At 44.4% G+C, this 17,417-nt stretch overlaps 1 protein-coding gene across 5 annotated transcripts in view; it reads right to left on the reverse strand.

The window, feature by feature from the left end:
- Positions 1-17,186, reverse strand: part of NMT2 (N-myristoyltransferase 2) — a 76,884-nt gene extending 59,698 nt beyond the window's left edge. For 2 of the 5 annotated variants that reach the window (XM_023256394.2, XR_002743662.2), the window contains exon 1: positions 16,986-17,174. In XM_023256394.2, coding sequence (XP_023112162.1) covers positions 16,986-17,095 — 110 coding nt within the window. In that variant the 5' untranslated portion in view covers positions 17,096-17,174. Of the gene's footprint in view, positions 1-16,985 lie in introns of all 5 variants that reach the window. The other 3 variants (XM_045060932.1, XM_023256395.2, XM_023256396.2) reach the window with 3 other exon arrangements.
- Between the last annotated feature and the right edge of the window lie 231 nt (positions 17,187-17,417).

Here is a 17,417-nt window from a genome sequence, read left to right on the forward strand (position 1 = left end):
CAAACTTGAAAAGCTTTTGCACAGCAAAGAAAACCATCAACAAAAGGCAATCTACTGAATGGGAGAAGATATTCACAAATGATATAGCTGAGAAGGGGGTAATATATAAATATGTTAAAATATATAAAGAACTCATACAACTCAATATAATAAAAATAATCCAATTTAAAAAAAAATGGGCAGAGGACCTGAATAGACATTTCTCCAAAGAAGACATCCAGATGGCCAACAGACACATGAAAAGATGCTCAACATCACTCTTCGTTAGGAAAATGCAAATCAGAACCACAATGAGGTATCACCTCACACCTGTCTGAGGGGCTATTCTTAAAAAGGTAAGAAATAACAAGTGTTGATGAGGATGTGGAGAAAAGGGAACCCTCATGCACTGTTGGTGGGAATGTAAATTGGTGAAGCCAATGTGGAAAAGAGTATGGGGTTTTCTCAAAAAGTTAAAAATAAAACTACCATATGATCCGCTAATTCCATTTCTAGGTATTTATCCAAAAAAAAAAAAAAAAAAACAACCAAACCACCACTAATTCAGAAAGATATCTGCACCCCTATGTTTACTGTAGCATTTTATATATCATAACCAAGATATGGAAGTGACCATATATATATATATATATATGTATATATATATATACACACATATATATATACACACACACACATATTACACATACATACATATACATACATACACAGATACATACACTCCATGGATTATTACTCAGCCATAAAAAAGGATGAAATCTTGCCATTTGTGACAGAGCAGATGGACCTAGAGGGTATTACATTAAATGAAAGAAGTCAGACAGAGAAAGGCAAGTTCTGTATGTTTTATATGTGGAATCTAAAAAACAAAACAAATGAACAAATAAAACAGAAACAGATGCATAGATACAGAGAATAAACTGATGGATGCCAAAGAGGAAGTAGGTAGGGGGATGGCCAAAATAGGTAAAGGGGATTAAGAGATACAATCTTCCAATTATACATAAGGCACGGGGATGTAATGTACAGCACAGGGAACATAGTCAATTATATCGTAACAACTTTATATGGTGACAGATGGTGACTAGATTTACTGTGGTGACCATTTTGTAATGTATTTAAATACTGAATCATTATGTTGTATGTGAAGTATTCTTCAATAAAAAGGAAATAAATATAATCACTGGAAAAAATAATCACAATGCCTTTACAAAGGAAACATTTAAAAAATACCACAGAGCTCAATAATAGACAAAGAGATCAATGAAATAGCATAGGCAGACCAGTAACAACCCATGATGTACAGGAACCTGCTATATGACAATGATCACATCACCAACAACTGAAGAAATGAACTTTCAGTAAATAGCATCAGGAAAACTGACTTCCTTTGTGGAGAAAACTAAAATTAGTTTTCTACTTCCCACAAACTACAAAAATAAATTTTAGGGGCGCTTGGTTGGCTCTGTCAGTTAAGCATCTGACTCTCGATTTCAGCTCAGATCACGGTCTCGTGGTTTGCGGGACTGAGCCCCGCATCAGGCTCTGCGCTGACAGCACGGAGCCTGCCTGGGATTTTCTCTCTTCTTCTCTCTCTCTGCCCCTCCTCTGCACTCGCTCTCTCTCTCTCTCAAAAGAAATATACTTCAAAAAAATAAATAAGTGTTAAATGAATTAAAGACCCAAAGTTAGAAAATATAACTTTAAAACTGAAGGCGGTGATATTTGTCAGTGTAGTTAACATCCACCCAGGGCCTAGGATGGTGTCTGGAATATAGCAGGTGCTCGAGTAAACACCTGTTGAATGAAAAACTGAAAGAATGAGATAACAGCTTCCTAACATCAGTGAAGGAAATCATTCCTTACACAAGGACTCAAAAAAAACAAACCATAAATAAAAGGCAATAACTTGACTACATCGGAGTTAAATATTTTGTGGCAAACCCATTACAAATAAAAATGTTAAACTACATAATGAGGCAAGATATTCATAAGGCACATGATAAAATACTACCAATGGTCAGAATCCACAAAAAGCTCTTTTCGCCTTCCCATTTTCTCCCCAGCACAGCACAGAGAGAAAACACGACATCCGGGCTAGGATTGCAGGCACTAGCTAGGGGTCTGACCACCTGGTTTTTAATTCTGGCTCCACTACTTTCTAGCTGTGTGACTTGGAATATATTACTTAACCTGTCTGTGCTTCGGTTTCCACAGCCATAAAAGGATGGAGTTTTGAATGTACAGGAAGAATTGCAAGAAGAAAACGAATTAATACATGTACGAACTTAGTACGGTAGATGGCACACAGAAATCACTCAATGTTAACTATCTTTATGATTGCCCTGCTTTACCTCTTCTCGTAACTTACTGATAGCTAAAATTGTGCTATGTATTTATTATTCTTCCTCTAACTAGTACATGGGATGCACAAAACAGCATTTCCCTTCGTATTTTTGGCGCCTAAAGGAGTGTCTGACATACAAAAGATCCTCAATAAATATTTGCTGTGTGAATGAGAAATCAATTTAAAAAATCAATAAGAAAGAGACAAAAGACTGACAGAAGAATGGGCTATGAGTAAGCCCTTCACAAAAGAGGAATCTCTAACCACCAAAAAAGTCGTAACAAGATGCTCCATCCACCTCCCTGGCAGGAAGGAACATGAAAACAAAACCGCCTCAGATTCTACTCTTCATCTGCTGATTTGTTTAACATTTGCACGGCTAACAATATCAGAAGGATGGGAGGTAAAGGAACGCCCGTATAACCACTGGTGAAACGTGGATGGACAAAGCCACTCTGGAGAACAATCTAGCGCCGGCTGCCATCCTCGCCCCCACCAGCCACGGCAGCAGCTTTGCGGGGCACTCACCGTGCCAGGTGCTGTGCTAACCAAACACCTCACAGATGTCAACCTTGTGCACAGTCACAACTTGTAAGGCAAGTGCTATTATGCTGATCTTCTCGTCTTACAGAAGAGGAAACTGAAATCCAAAGAGATGAAGGAACCTGGTGAAAGTTGCAAGAAGAAGGGCCAGGACGCGAGTCCAGCCGGTCTGGGCTCCAGAGCCCACGCAATTACTACACCATAACGCCTCTCCCCCATGCATCTCCGCTGGCTGAACATCTTTTTAGATATACACTGGCAATATTTAGGTCTTCGTTTGTCAACTGCCTATTTGTGATCTTTGAACATTTTTTATCAGCTTCTTGGTTTTTCAATGAATTATAACAGATGTTTAGTGCTGTGTGTACGTTATGTTTAGGATGCCAAATCCCATGACTAGATGGAAAGGCACTACAGGGGACAATGCATGAGGAGGTTTGGATGCAGTTTAGGAACGGTACAAGTAACCCACAGGTGCTTAGCAGTGCCCTGCAGACAGAGGAGAATTCGCACCCGCAGCTGTGGGAAGTCGGCCAAGGTAGAGTCAAATCCTTTGGGTGCGCTGGCCTCAAGCCTCTCCTCATGCTGGATCGGGACAGCCATCTCCAATGTTGATCATGTGGCCACCCAGTTCAATAATGGATTTGACTGACCCATGGTTCAGATTCAAGAGTCAGTCTGTTCTGGTCAGCGGCTCATTCGTGCAGTTCCAAGAATGACTCCTTTACCCTTTTTCTTCCCGACTGTAACACTCAGTCCAGAGCGAGGTGTCACCACCCTTCCAGCTGCCATCATGTGGCTGTGCTATCGCCTGACCTGAAGATTTCAGCCACCCCATCAGTTAGGTGGCTTCATGCCTTTTTCAGCACATTCCTTCTCCTCATGGGGCTGATGCAGGAAATATATGTCCGAGGCTCTCCAAAGCGGCGTTATCTCCAATCAAGCAGTAAATCACGGACCTGCCTTTGGAAGGCTCAGAGCTCAAAGATGCCCCCCCAAGTTTATGGCCAGTGAAGGTCAGAGATCATTATAAAGGTCAGCCAAGGGGGCTGCAGTTGGGTAGAGGTCACAGTGGGACCGGCCAACAATGTCAATGTTTACGCAGGTGTTAGCAGGAGGGCAGTGACTTCAGTAAGCCCTAGATTCAACCCAGGCCCAGTTGGGGTAGAAGCAGCTGAATGACTCCTTTGCTCGCTCCTGGTCTACCGTTTGCTAAACAATCCCCCTTTTTGAGATATCTGCTTGCTTCCAAATTTTTTAGTCTTTCAACTCTTACCATAATGTAAATGTGGGAAAATGTGTCCTCATTAGCGTTCTCTGGCCATAATCATTTCCTTATTATCAAACAATTCTGGTGCCTACTTCCTATAAAACCCAATTCTGGTAAGAGTTAATGTGAATTATAATAAAATTTTACCAATATGCATTAGCAAGAAACTAGTCTAGTGTGATTTACAGTTTGTAAAGTTAAGGCCTGTCTGCAGACAGCCCAAGATCAGAGTAAGGGAAGAAATATTTAAAATGTAAAATGAAATTTTTAAATATATCTTTAAATTTATTGCATAGAGGCGCCTGGGTGGCTCAGTCGGTTAAGCGTCCGACTTCAGCCCGGGTCACGATCTCGCGGTCCGTGAGTTCAAGCCCCGCGTCGGGCTCTGGGCTGATGGCTCAGAGCCTGGAGCCTGTTTCCGATTCTGTGTCTCCCTCTCTCTCTGCCCCTCCCCCGTTCATGCTCTGTCTCTCTCTGTCCCAAAAATAAATAAATGTTAAGAAAAAAAAAAATTTTTTAAATAAAATAAAATAAATTTATTGCATAAATTAAAAGACAAAGTACAAATTGTTCACCTATTCAACAAATTTCTTTTTGTTTTTAAAGTTTTTATTTATTTATTTTGGGTGGGAGAGCAGAGAAAAAGGGAGAGAGAATCTGCGTTGTCAGCACAGAGCCAGATGCAGGACTCGAACTCACAAACCACATAATGACCTGAGCTGAAATCAAGAGTTGGATGCTTAACCCACTGAGCCACCCAGGTGCCCCTCAACAAACACATTTCTCAAATGCTTACCTCTTTGTCTCTTGGCCAAAACTGTTCTTAAAGATGAAATGATGAACATAAGTGGAAAAAAAATTTTTAAAGGCATGAGGTAGTCGGCAGAGTGTATCCCTCAAGACAGTCCAACTTAGTGAAAAATTACCTATTTCCTATGACCTTCTCTCACTCATGCTCACGGTATTTTTCTGAAAGAATAACTGATATGGGGCGCCTGGGTGGCTCAGTCAGTTGAGCATCTGACTTCAGCTCAGGTCATGATCTCACGGTTCGTGAGTTCGAGCCCCATGTAGGACTCTGTGCCGACAGCTCAGAGTCTGGAGCCTGCTTCTGATCTGTGACTCCCTCTCTCTGCCCCTCCCTGCCCTCTCCCTGCCTCACACCCTGCCTCTCTCTCTCTCATAAAAAAATTAAAAATAGAAAAATTAAAAAAAGAATAACTGATATACAGCAGCTCCTACTAACATGACTTTTCCCATTTCTGGGCCTTTCAGAGGCAGATATAGTTAACAAGCCATAAATAAATCTTTTTCCTGGCTGAGAGTCATTGCCATATTGTATTAGCATTATTATATTTAATATTAATGCATCAGTAAAGTTAATAAATCAGTGTGCTTTTCAAATGATATTCCTATTTCTAAATTCCTTTACATATCAGTTTCTTTTTCTTTTTCAATTTTTTAATGTTTATTTATTCTTGAGAGAGAGACAGAGAGAGTGCAAGCAGGAGAGGGGCAGAAAGAGAGAGGGAGACAGAGAATCTGAGAGCAGGCTCCAAGCTCTGAGCTGTCAGCACAGAGCCTGACGCGGGGCTCGAACTTGTAAACAGCGAGATCATGACCTGAGCTGAAGGTGGATGCTTAACGGACTAGGCCACCCAGGTGCCCCACACAGTTTTGTTTTCTACCTCTTTTCTATATCCTAATGCTGATCACGGACCTCATCAAATCTCTCATTACAGAAACATTCCATCCGTACATGAAATCCTTGTAGTTACAGAGTGTGGCAAAATATTTTGCTCTCTTCCCCCAGAAAAATCCTGTGAAGAAGTGAGGGGCAAGATCTACACGGCTGTGGAGAGAAAATCCGTGTCTGAGGAGTGATGCGGCTGCCATAGCAACAGGTGAGGCCATCACCTGGAATCACAAAAGTGAACTTGGGAGTTCTCAAGCACAGAAGGCTATGCCAGCCCCAATCCAGAAGGGAGCTAAAGGTCACAGTCCACTTTGGGCTGGTAGAGGAAAGAGACAAGGAAATTTTTTAAAAGCACCCCAGAGCTCAGAGAACTTAAACTGAGGCTTAATGACAGAAGTTTCTTGATTTCTGGTTTAATACTAATTTCAATATGCCGCACGGCCTCTCTAATGCTTGTTAGCTAAGAAAGACACTAAAATATTCATTAAGAAATATTTTGGAGAAGTGATATACATACAAAGATATTAATTTCAGCACTGCTTACTGGCAAAAAAAACAAAACAAAACGGAAACAACCTCATGATCTATTCACAGGGGACAGATTAAATAATGGCACACCTAGTCAATGATACGACATTCAACTTTTTAGCTTGCTTTCTTTCTTTCTCTTTCTTTCTTTCTTTCTTTCTTTCTTTCTTTCTTTCTTTCTTTCTTTCTTTCTTTCTTTCTTTCTTTCTAAGAGAGAGTGAGCATGCGGGCGGGGGAGAGGAGCAGAGGAAGGGAGCAGAAAGGGGAGGGGAGAGAAAGTGAGAGAGAATCCTGAGAAGGCTCCATGCTCAGCAGGACCCTGGGATCATCATCCGAGCCGAATTCAAGAGTTGGACGCTCAACCGACTGAGCCACCCTGAGCCACCCAGGTGCCCCCAACATACAGCCTTTTTAAAAAAAATTTTTTTTAACGTTTATTTATTTTTGAGACAGAGAAAGACAGAGCATGAACGGGGGAGGGGCAGAGAGAGAGGGAGACACAGAATCGGAAGCAGGCTCCAGGCCCCGAGCTGTCAGCATAGAGTCCGACTCAGGGCTCAAACTCACGGACCGTGAGATCGTGACCTGAGCTAAACTCGGATGCTTCACCAACTGAGCCAGGCGCCCCCATACAGCCTTTTAAAAAAAGAGGTTGGTCAGGGTGCCTGCGTGGGTGGCTCTGTCGGTTGAGTGTCTGACTTCGGCTCAGGGCACGATCTCGCAGTTCGTGAGTTCGAGCCCCGCATCGGGCTCTGTGCTGACAGCCCGGAGCCTGGAGCCCCTTTCAGATTCTGTGTCTCCCTCTCTCTGCCCCTCCCTGATCGCGCTCGCTCTCTCTCTCTCTCTCTCTCTCTCTCTCTCTCGAAAATAAATAAACTTAAAAAATATTGTTTCAAACAATTAAAAAACAGCTTGGTCTATGTGCTCCGATATCCGTATTTCAGAGCTACACCGTGAAGTGGAAAACCGAGGTGCGGCAGCGGTCCGGCTCGCTACCATCTGCACAGGCACGTGTAAGCATGCACGCGTGCACACGCACACCCGTGTCCCTGTGTATGTCGGACCGGCATACGCCATCGCAAGGACAGGCCACCGGCCGGCAACAGCAGCTGCTCCTGAAGAGGGACACTCAGCTGGGAGAGCGAGACTCCCTTTCCACGGGACACCCTTTTGTGCCTCTTGGATCTCACAACCATATGCTCAACAATCTATTCAAAATATTCTTTCATTTAACAAATTAAGGTGGATACGGAGCCACAGCTAATACACCAATGCTGTATTTGTTAGCACACGGGTCGGGCTGTGTCGGGTAATGTCCCAAATCCCAGAGCATCCGGCACAGAAGCTCACTTCTCTCTCGGGAGTCTCCGTGTGCCCCACAGGGACGTTCTGTGACAAGAGGGGCCAGGCTCCCTCTACTTTGCTCTCTGCCAGCCCCAGGACGTCTGCTGGGTTCACCTGTGACTTCCCATCACACACACCGCGGCCGGCGGCAGGGAGGACGGAAACACTCCAGGAGGCAGGAAGGAGACAGAGCTGACTTGGGAGAAGGGGCCCCCTAGCAGCCGCGGACCGAGAGCCCAAGAGCAGACTGAGTGAACGATGATGAGTCTCCACCGAGTCGTAAGATGGAGCGGCCAGTCGTGTCACAGGACTCAGCGAGGGCTATGATGTTCCCGGGACACCAAATGACAGGAATTTCCAGGACAAGAAGAGTAGATCACATTTTTTAAGGTATATACCAAGGAACTGTCTTTTTGCCTAATGATACATTCTGACATTCTCTATTAAAAACGACGTGATGGAGCACCTGGGTGGCTCAGTCAGTTGAACGTCCGACCTCGGCTCAGGTCAAGATCTCACAGTTTGTGAGTTTGAGTCCCGCAACGGGCCTTGTGCTGTCAGCTCAGAGCCTGGAGCCTGCTTCAGATTCTGTGTCTCCCCATCTCTCTGCCCCTCCTCTGCTCATGCTCTGTCTGTCTGTCTGTCTGTCTCTCTCTCTCTCTCAAAAATAAACAAACATTAAAAAAAATTAAAAAAACAACAACGATGTGCTTTTGCAAAAGCAAGTTTTTTCCAAAGTTTATTTATTTTTGAGAGAGACAGAGAGAGAATATCCCAAGCAGGCTTTGCACTGTCAGCACAGAGCCCAATGCAGGGTTTGAACTCACAAACCGTGAGATCATGACCTGAGCCAAAACCAAGAGTCCAACTGAGCCACCCAGGCAACCTGTGAACTTCATTTGAAAAAAAAAAAAATCTCTGCTTTCATTAGTTTTTTTCTTCAGTTTCTACAAAATGTTAATCAACACCCAAAGGGTAGTAAACAGCAAGTATCCCTCCCCCATGCCCCAAAAACACCAAATGAAGAAATTATGGGCAATTATCATATTAACTGAATCACCATCATTCTCGGAATGTACTACATGAACTTGAACATGAGTGAACACTGCCGTGGGAATAAAGGAGCCCATATTTCCCCAGTGTGTGTGTGTGTGTGTGTGTGTGTGTGTGTGTGTGTGTGTGTGTGTGTGTGTGTTTGATGCAGTAACAGAAACACAATGTGCTCACAAAAGAGAAACTGTACAATTAAAATCCCACCTCTGTTTGGGATGCCTGCTGGGTCTTCTCCTGTGGCTTGAAGAACTTCGTAACTTACAGGAACCCAAAACACCCACAAAAGCACTACCCTCTCAAGTGTCAAACCAGCCAGGCTGTGGAGCTGGGAACCAGTGTGAACCAGAGGGAACCAGCAGGCTCAAGTGGATTCCTCCAGCAGTGCTGTCCACGGGAGCTGCTCAACACCAGACTCCCGAACACGTTTTGCTTCTTCTAGTAAACTGACTATGGAGGATTGACCCATCGCAGTGCTGGGAGGCAGAGGGCACCAGGGGAAGGATGCTGGCCTGCAGGAGGCCATGGGGGGGCAGCTACAGAATTTGGTCCAGAAGGGAGAGGAGATAGCCATGAAACAGGAAGAGAAGAAAAAAGATCTCACTGCAAATTACACTGATGCTATAATTAAAATTAGTCCTTTAACGGGCCTGAAGAGAAATTCAAGAGGGCTCTCTGTAATCAAGCTGCAAAATTTTTTTAAACGAGGAAATGAATTCATTTATTTTTAAACTCACTGACATTTACTGTACTCATTACACTTGAGAAAAGTGACTGAAGAGGTGCTCAGGTTGGTAATCTCTGACCTCCAGGGAGATAAGCGTGAAACACTATCAAACAAATCACTACTTTATTGATTTACGGTCCACGCAGTTTAGTGCACAGGCGACAGTTTACAGTCACATGGCAAGAGGCCCAACACCTACATCTGAATCTGAAATGTGGCCTGCACAAGTTACATAAACTTGGAAAAGCCCCCTTCTCCTCATCTGTTGCTACAAAGGTTCAACAAGAAAAATGTATACACGAAGTAAGAAGAACATACCAGAAGTTCAAAAAATTAGCAATTATTTTAAACACCGGATCCTCTGCAGCACAGAACCCAACAGAGAATTCTACATCTCAAGTCCTTTCAATGAGAATTAGGAGGAAAAAAAAAATCCTCCACATATTCCTAATGCACATAGGGGGAAACTTTTTAAATTAGAAATTAATTTGTCAAGGGGGACTAAGAACCACTGAATCCATTTGATAAATCTTTGTTAGGCCGCCAGTATGTTCGGTGCACCAGATATGGCAAAAATCAGAGCCTGCAAGCACGGCGTCCGTGCCCAGCCTACTGGTGAGCAGACAGGTGGACACACGTTCATGTTCTGCAGACATGTTTGGAGGTGTCAGCCTTGTTTATGATCTCCTTTTCTGAAAAGGACCACAGATCTCACTGTGGCAGGAAGGGCTGTAGGGCCTCTGGCAGGGATTATCATCTTCAGTGGAAACCTTAGCCAGACCTTGAACTTGGAGAAGGAGGCAAAGGTGGGAAGATGTAGAGAACACACTCGGGGAGAGAGGACCCCCAAGAACATGTGCGAAGCCCTGGCCCAGGGACGGGCACGGACAGGAAATCAATCCCTTTGGTGAACAGTGATGTCTGATGGCGAATAAGTTGTTTTCTGCCCTACGCTATAGTCAAACCTCTCCCCCTCATTATTCACGAAACCCTCAGTCAATGGTGTGCACAACAGCCTTACCTTAGTGGTTCTTGGGGGCAGGGGATGACAGACAACAAAGTGACCCAGGGTCAAAGGTCTGAGGAGAAAATGGAAAGGAGCCTAAAGCATTTGGAGCTAGCCATGGGCAGGCTGAGGACCGTGAAAGCCTCAGGCTCTAAGAAACCGCAATCATCCTGTCTGAGCTTGAGCCACTGTGTTCAGATATTAAAGAAAAGTGTGATTCTAGGATGTAAAAGGATGCAGAAACCCTCAGGTTATAGAAAGATAGGGGAAAAATCCTAGAAACTTCTAGACTAAAAGCAATTCAAAACAAAGAAAGAGTAAGGTTTCCTATACAAGAAAGGGAAGCAGATTGGCAGAGAAATAACATCTGTGCCACTAAATGCCAGATGATAATAAAGCATTTGTGGAGTTTAGAGAAAAATGATTATTACAGAATTACACGCATGCCCAGACTGTGGTTTATGCATGAGGACAAAAGAAAGACATCTCCAGACATACAGGAATTCAGAAAATATATCATCTGCATACTCTAATAAAAAAAAAATGAGGGGCACCTGCATGGCCCAGTTGGTTGAACATCCAGCTTCGGCTCAGGTCATATTCTTCGCAGTTCGTGAGTTCAAGCCTCGCACGGGGCTCTCAGAGAGCCTGCTTTGGATCCTCTGTCTCCCTCTCTCTGCCCCTTCCGCACTCACTCTGTCTCTCTCAAAATAAATAAATAAACTTAAAAAAAATGAAAAAGTACTCAAAAAAAGAAGGTATGGTTTACAAGGAATAGTGATAAGCAACAGAAAAGGAAAGTCTAAGTAGTTTTTGACAATATGGATGTGAGTATAACGTAATAGTTAAAAAAGTTTTAATGGAATATAAGGGCAAAAATAAAAAAGCTACATGGAATTAAAATTCCAGACTATTCCAACAAAACCTAGAACATGTAAAGGAAGGAAAAGTCAAATATCCTACGTGTTTTGTCTTGGTAGAATATTTTAGATAATGGTTAATTTTTGACATTGATAGAGAAATACAGATAAAAACATACTTGTTCAAAACTTAAAGATCATTCTCAGAGTTTCGAAGAAAAGTAGGGTATACAGCTAGAAGGAAGAAATGTCGAATATCCAGGAAAGGCAACAGAAGAATAAAGAAATATTCTGAGTACCCGAGAAGCTTCAAGAAGTCAAAAGCAGGATATGATCTGAGTTGTCCACGAAAGGGCCATTTAAATTTAAATTAATTAAAATTAAATAAAATTTAAAATTCAGTTCCTTAGTCACACTAACCACCTTCCAGGTGGCTAGTGACAGCTATTGGACATTCCCATCACTGCAGAAAGTTCTAGCAGACAACACTAATAGTCAGTGAAAAACACAAGGTAACAAATGAGTCCATGTAAAGTTTGATCTCATTTATGTTAAATATGTACTTTTTAATATACATTACAATGTTAGTGGATTAAACTGTCAATAGTGGTTTCTCTAGTCAATAAGATGACCAGGCGCCTTCAACTCTTTATACACTTTATTGTTTGAATTTTTTTTAAGTAGGCTTCAAACCCACTGCAGAGCCCAAAGTGGGACTTGAACTCCTGACCCTGAGATCAAGACCTGAGCTGAGATCAAGAGTTGGACACTTAACTAACTGAGCCACCGAGGCACCCCTGCTTGAATTTTTAATACTGCATATTTTACTCTTAAAATGAATAAAAGTCAGAAACATATTTTCAAATACAAGAACAACAAAAACAAAAAAAATCAACCAACTTTTTCTTGAACTTGGTACAGAATTTGGTTCCACTCCCTGAGTTAACTAAGCAACTGACTTTAACTCCTATATATTTAGTGTGGACACTTGTGTTAACAAACAACTTCAGCATGATGAAGAGTGTGTCCCATACCTTGATATTTTCCAGAGTTTAGGTAAACTTTTGGAAAAAGTTTGTTCTGAGCCCAAAGTGATATCACATTTCAGATGCAAGTCAGAGCAGACATTTGATGATTTCAGACTGTTACTGGAATTGAGGGAGTTCTTGGGCATAAGCTGTTAACACACCTTTCCATTTAGATCTACACAGTTGATAACAGATCAGATTTCAGAAAGGGCAGCTTTGAATTATCCTACGAAGTTCCCACAGCCGGTCTCAATGATACACAGATAAAGTCAGAAAGAACAATATACTGTGCAGAGAATAACTTCCATGTCCCCCCTATATGGGGTGTGGGAGAAGAGAGGTTACGTTCTTTGTTCTTTGTTCAATCCAAAGATTTAATCTTTACCAAATACCAGACTTTCATTTTTCTAAGGAGAAAAAAAAAAAAAGTCTTAAAAATGTCTCAGAATAACCCTCAAATACTACAACTATTTCATATCTACCTCAGGGAATAATTTGGCCATTCATCTGCCAACAACGGCATATTCATAAATGTTTACGTTACTCCCTAGGTAAATATTCCTGGTAGCTGCCTCCTATTCCACCACACTGAATATTGAGGAAAACGCTCTTGGTGGGAAGGAGATAAAAGCCATCAATCTGTCTAGGAAAATGTTTTTCTCTTTCCTTTTTTTTTTTTTTTTTTTGCATTGTGAAAATCGGTGTTGGTAAAGCCAGAAAAGGGATTTGGTTTTGTTGCTGACCTGAACGCTAATTTTATTTGGGGCCAATTGTGTGACAATGCCTCCAACACTGGCCAGTAACTATGCTTCGCGTGAGGTGTGGCAGGACGAGTAAGAGATAATTACCACCACCCAGTGTACTTTACAAATGGGGAAAAGATGCATAAAATGGGGCAAGGACCAGAGGTGCCTGGTGGCTCAATTGGTTAAGCGTCCAACTTTCAGCTCAGGTCATGATCTCATGGCAGTTGGCGGGCTCGAGCCCCACATGGAGTTCCATGCTGACAGTGCAGAGCCTGCTTAGGATTCTCTCTCTCCCTCTCTACCCTTCCTGTGTGCACCCTCTCTCTTTCAAAATAAATAAACTAAAAAAAAAAAAAAAAAAAAAATGGGGCAAGAATGAGAAAATAGTGAAATTTGCCCTGTCCTCAAAGTTTCCCCAAATCCCTTCTGAAGAAAGTAACAGAAACCACCTATGCATCAAACGGAGAGAAGTATTAAAGGTCCATGAGTATTTACCTAACCTCAAACCCACCTGGGAAAGCTGCACGGGAAGTCACCCTAAAGGGAACCTCTTTAGTAGCAGTCAACCCCAGTAGAACAGAAACCTTCAGTCATCTGAACCCTTTCTAATTATTCAAATAGAAAGCTGGACTGAAGTAAAATTTCATCTACTTAGAAAGTCTTTGTTAAGAAAATTCAGTACAAACACAATTACTTTAGAACTTCCAATTTGCTTGACGGTTTTCAAGTTCCCTCCATGCTCTTTACAAGGTTACTTCCCCTAATTGTGAGGCATATGTTACAAGGGAGTTATTTAAACAATCTAGGTAATCCTTTATTGGTCTTTTCACAGAGCATAAAACATTTCATTCATGGGCTTGAAATATTATCCACAAAAGTGCAATGATCTTTTAAGTCCATAAAGAAAATTCCATGAAAATGAAAGAAGAAAAGCATACATAGTAACGTTGACGTTTTGGTGCAAAAGAATCTAATTTGGTATTTTCCTTTTATCTAAGGCTCTAGTTGCAACTAATATGTCTAAAACAAGCAGTAAATACATGACAGCTGACCCCTGAACATCGGGGGTGTTAGGGTTCTGAATGCCTACGCTGTCAGAAATCTTTGTATAACTTTTGACTCTCCCAAAACTTAACTACTAACGACACAGTGGTGACCAGAAGCCTCACTGATAACATGAGCAGTCAATGAACACCTATTTTGTATATATATTATATACGGTATTCTTGCAATTAAGCCAGCTGGAAAAAAGAAAATGTTATTATGAACATCATAAGGAAGAGACAAAATATTTGCATAGTGTGCTGTATTTATGGAAAAACATCCGTGTATAACCTGACCTGTGCGTTTCAAACCAGTGTTGTTCAAGCGTCAACTGCATACTCAATAGTGGGAGGAAATTAATTCCTTCTGGCCACCAGGATAGTATTAATAAATTACTGCTTTGTGTACTGACCCATACCTCGTGGCCTCAAAGCGATAATTCATCATTCTTAAGTAATCTCTACACCCAACGTGGGGCTCGAACTCAAGATCCCAAAATCAAGAGTGGCAGGCTCTACTGACTGAGCCAGCCAGGCGCCGCTTCAACAATTCATCATTAAAAAGTAGAGTGTTTACCTACGCATTCCTCCAAAGGCTCCTTATTTGTAATTTAATTTAAACTGGTAGAGAAGGAAGAGGTCAAGCAGAGAAAACCTCTTTTCAAATGTTAACATTTACAAACTGGAGCGATGTAAGAAAAAAATCCAGGTTTCACTGAGCCATACCATCAGTACACAAGTCAAATAAAACACGAGTACCCCCAAATCTGGCACACACCATCGAAATTCAAACCCCCCAAAAAAGCAGTCCAATAAGCCCAGCAACATGAATTTTTACTGCTCTCCTCACATTTAACAGACTACCAAAAAAAACCCATTATATCAATCTCTTACCACTAGAAGCTGTTGTATTACCCGTTCTTGGTTAACATACTCGTCTACTGGGCATCTCTACATTTCGAGTAACTGTGCTAATATATGCTATGTGAATGTACAAGACTGAAAACCTCTGAAGGGGACAGAGAGATGCCTCTGGGTGCTGATCCGGGAAATTCACACAGCCAAGGAAGCCACGGCTTCCCAGATCAGTGGACACACAGATAAATAATTCTCTGTAGCATGGACGTTCTGGACTGTGTAGGCAAGGAGGTACAGATCAAACCTTCCAAAGACTTAATAACAGAAATTACAGCGGAGAAGAGAAAAGTCCAGGGTCTCCTCAGAAAGATAATGGACAGGTGCTGAAGTTATTGGGGTAACCCGTCCCATGTGCACCTGGGCCCATTCTAGCACTAACGCTATGGTCTCAAAAGCAAATTTATATTTAGCTAGCTATCACAGGCACATTTCTATCACTGCATAAACAGTACTCAGGCTCAGATATCTGTAAGAATTTCCTTTCCTCTTAAAAAAAGAAATTCTAGACTTGAATTGTAACATTCGGTACTTGGAGGCGCCACCCAAGAATTCATTACAAAAAAAAAAAGCGACTTGCAAATGGGAGAAAGATTTAGTCAGCTTTTCTTTTTCTTGATCTCTTTTAATATTTTCTAACACATTAAAAGCTCAGTAAAAGTTCTTTTCTTAAACAAATCTCCAAGCAGACGTTAAACAGAATGCAAATGCTTTACACTTTAAATCGTCAATCACTGAAAGAATCCTCTCCATGAACTGAATAAATAAGCCATCTGTGTCTAAGGCCTCCCTATCATGTTTTCAAGCTGACCCACTTCTTCAGTCACCACGGTTTGCAAAATCTCACATCCAAGGGGCGGCAGGAAGTGCTCGGTACCAGCGCAGTGTGAAGCCGACGGGGTAAAAGGGTAATGCAAACACCACCTTTAAGGACACCAGTCTTATTTAAAATGACCGCCTCCCCCCCTCCCAGACTCTAAAAACAGAACTTCAATACCCTTAACCGGAAGCAATCTTTTCTCCAAAGCGAGAGCAAATCTAGTCTGCGGGGGAGAAAGGGGAGCCGGCCAGTGAAAAGGAATCAGAAGAAACCTGATCGGGTGCTAAAATCCTTGGTGCCTCTGGCTTTGGAGATCAAACACCCGCTTTGCAAGCAGGATCTGTTCAGACCAGTGGGAGCTGGCCCCCAAGCCTGAGCCCAAATCAGCGGACCGGACCTGCTTTACGGAGCTCTGCAGGCACGCCGGGCAGTGGCAAACCCGCGCGTCCGCGGGGGCTCTCCGCGCGGGGCGGGAGGGGGCAGCGGCCGCGAAGCACAACTTTCCGCAGTTCCGCGCCTCCAGCGAGCAACCGACCCGGCGCAAATGTCAAACCACTGCCCCCCCCATCAGCTCTTCTTTTTTTTTTTTTTTTCTGGAGGTGGTGGCGGCTGGGGGAGGGGTGGGAAGGTCTAGAAGGACTTAAGGAGAGGATGACAAGGAACGGAAGGGGACGACTTCCCACAAACGGGGCCGCCACAAAGGGACGGGGACCGCGCCTCCCCTAGGTCCCGCCGAGTCGCACACCGGCCAGGACCGCACGTCGCACCCGCGGGCCGGGGCCGGGCTCAGGAGGCGGCGGGGACGAGCAGGGGCCGGCCGGCCCCGCGGCAGGTGACAGCGGCGTCGCCGGTCCCCGCACGGGGGGCCCGCGCCTCCCCGCCCACCCCGGGCCTCGCCTCCGCCGCGCCGCCCGCGAGCCCCCGGGAGCCGGACCTCAGCGGGCCTGGGGACCTCCCGCCCCCTCAGAGCGGCCCCGGCCCCGCCCGCGCCCCCGGACCCGGCGTCCGAGCGCAGCCCGCGCCGCGCGCTGTCCCCGCGCCCCGTGCCGCCCGCGCGCCTACCCTTTGGCGTGCTCCGTCTCCTCCTCATTGTCCCCGTCTATCCCGCACGTGTCCTGGTCGTCCAGCTCCAGGCTCTGCTGGCTGGCCGCAGACTCGCTGTCCTCCGCCATCGCGGCGGCGCGGGCTGGGGAGGCGGCGCTCGGGGCCGCGGGCGTGGGGGGCCGGCGCGGCGGCGTCGCCAGCAGCTCCCCCTAGTGCCGCCCGCCGTCTCCTCCGAGCCAGGAGCCGGGGCGCCGCGCCCACCGGCCCCGCCCGGCCTGGGCCCGCCCACCGCGGCGGGGGCGGGGAGGGGTGGGCACGCCTCGCGGCGCCTGGGGCGGGGGGAGGGGCCGAGGAGGAGACGGGCGGCGCGGAGTGGTCGCGAGCCCAGGGGAGGGCGCGGGCGCCGAGCCCCTGGAACCCGAGCCCGCTCCGCCCCTCATCTCTGCCGCA

The sequence above is a fragment of the Felis catus genome, chromosome B4 (assembly GCF_018350175.1).
Source record: "Felis catus isolate Fca126 chromosome B4, F.catus_Fca126_mat1.0, whole genome shotgun sequence".
NCBI lineage: Eukaryota > Metazoa > Chordata > Mammalia > Carnivora > Felidae > Felis > Felis catus.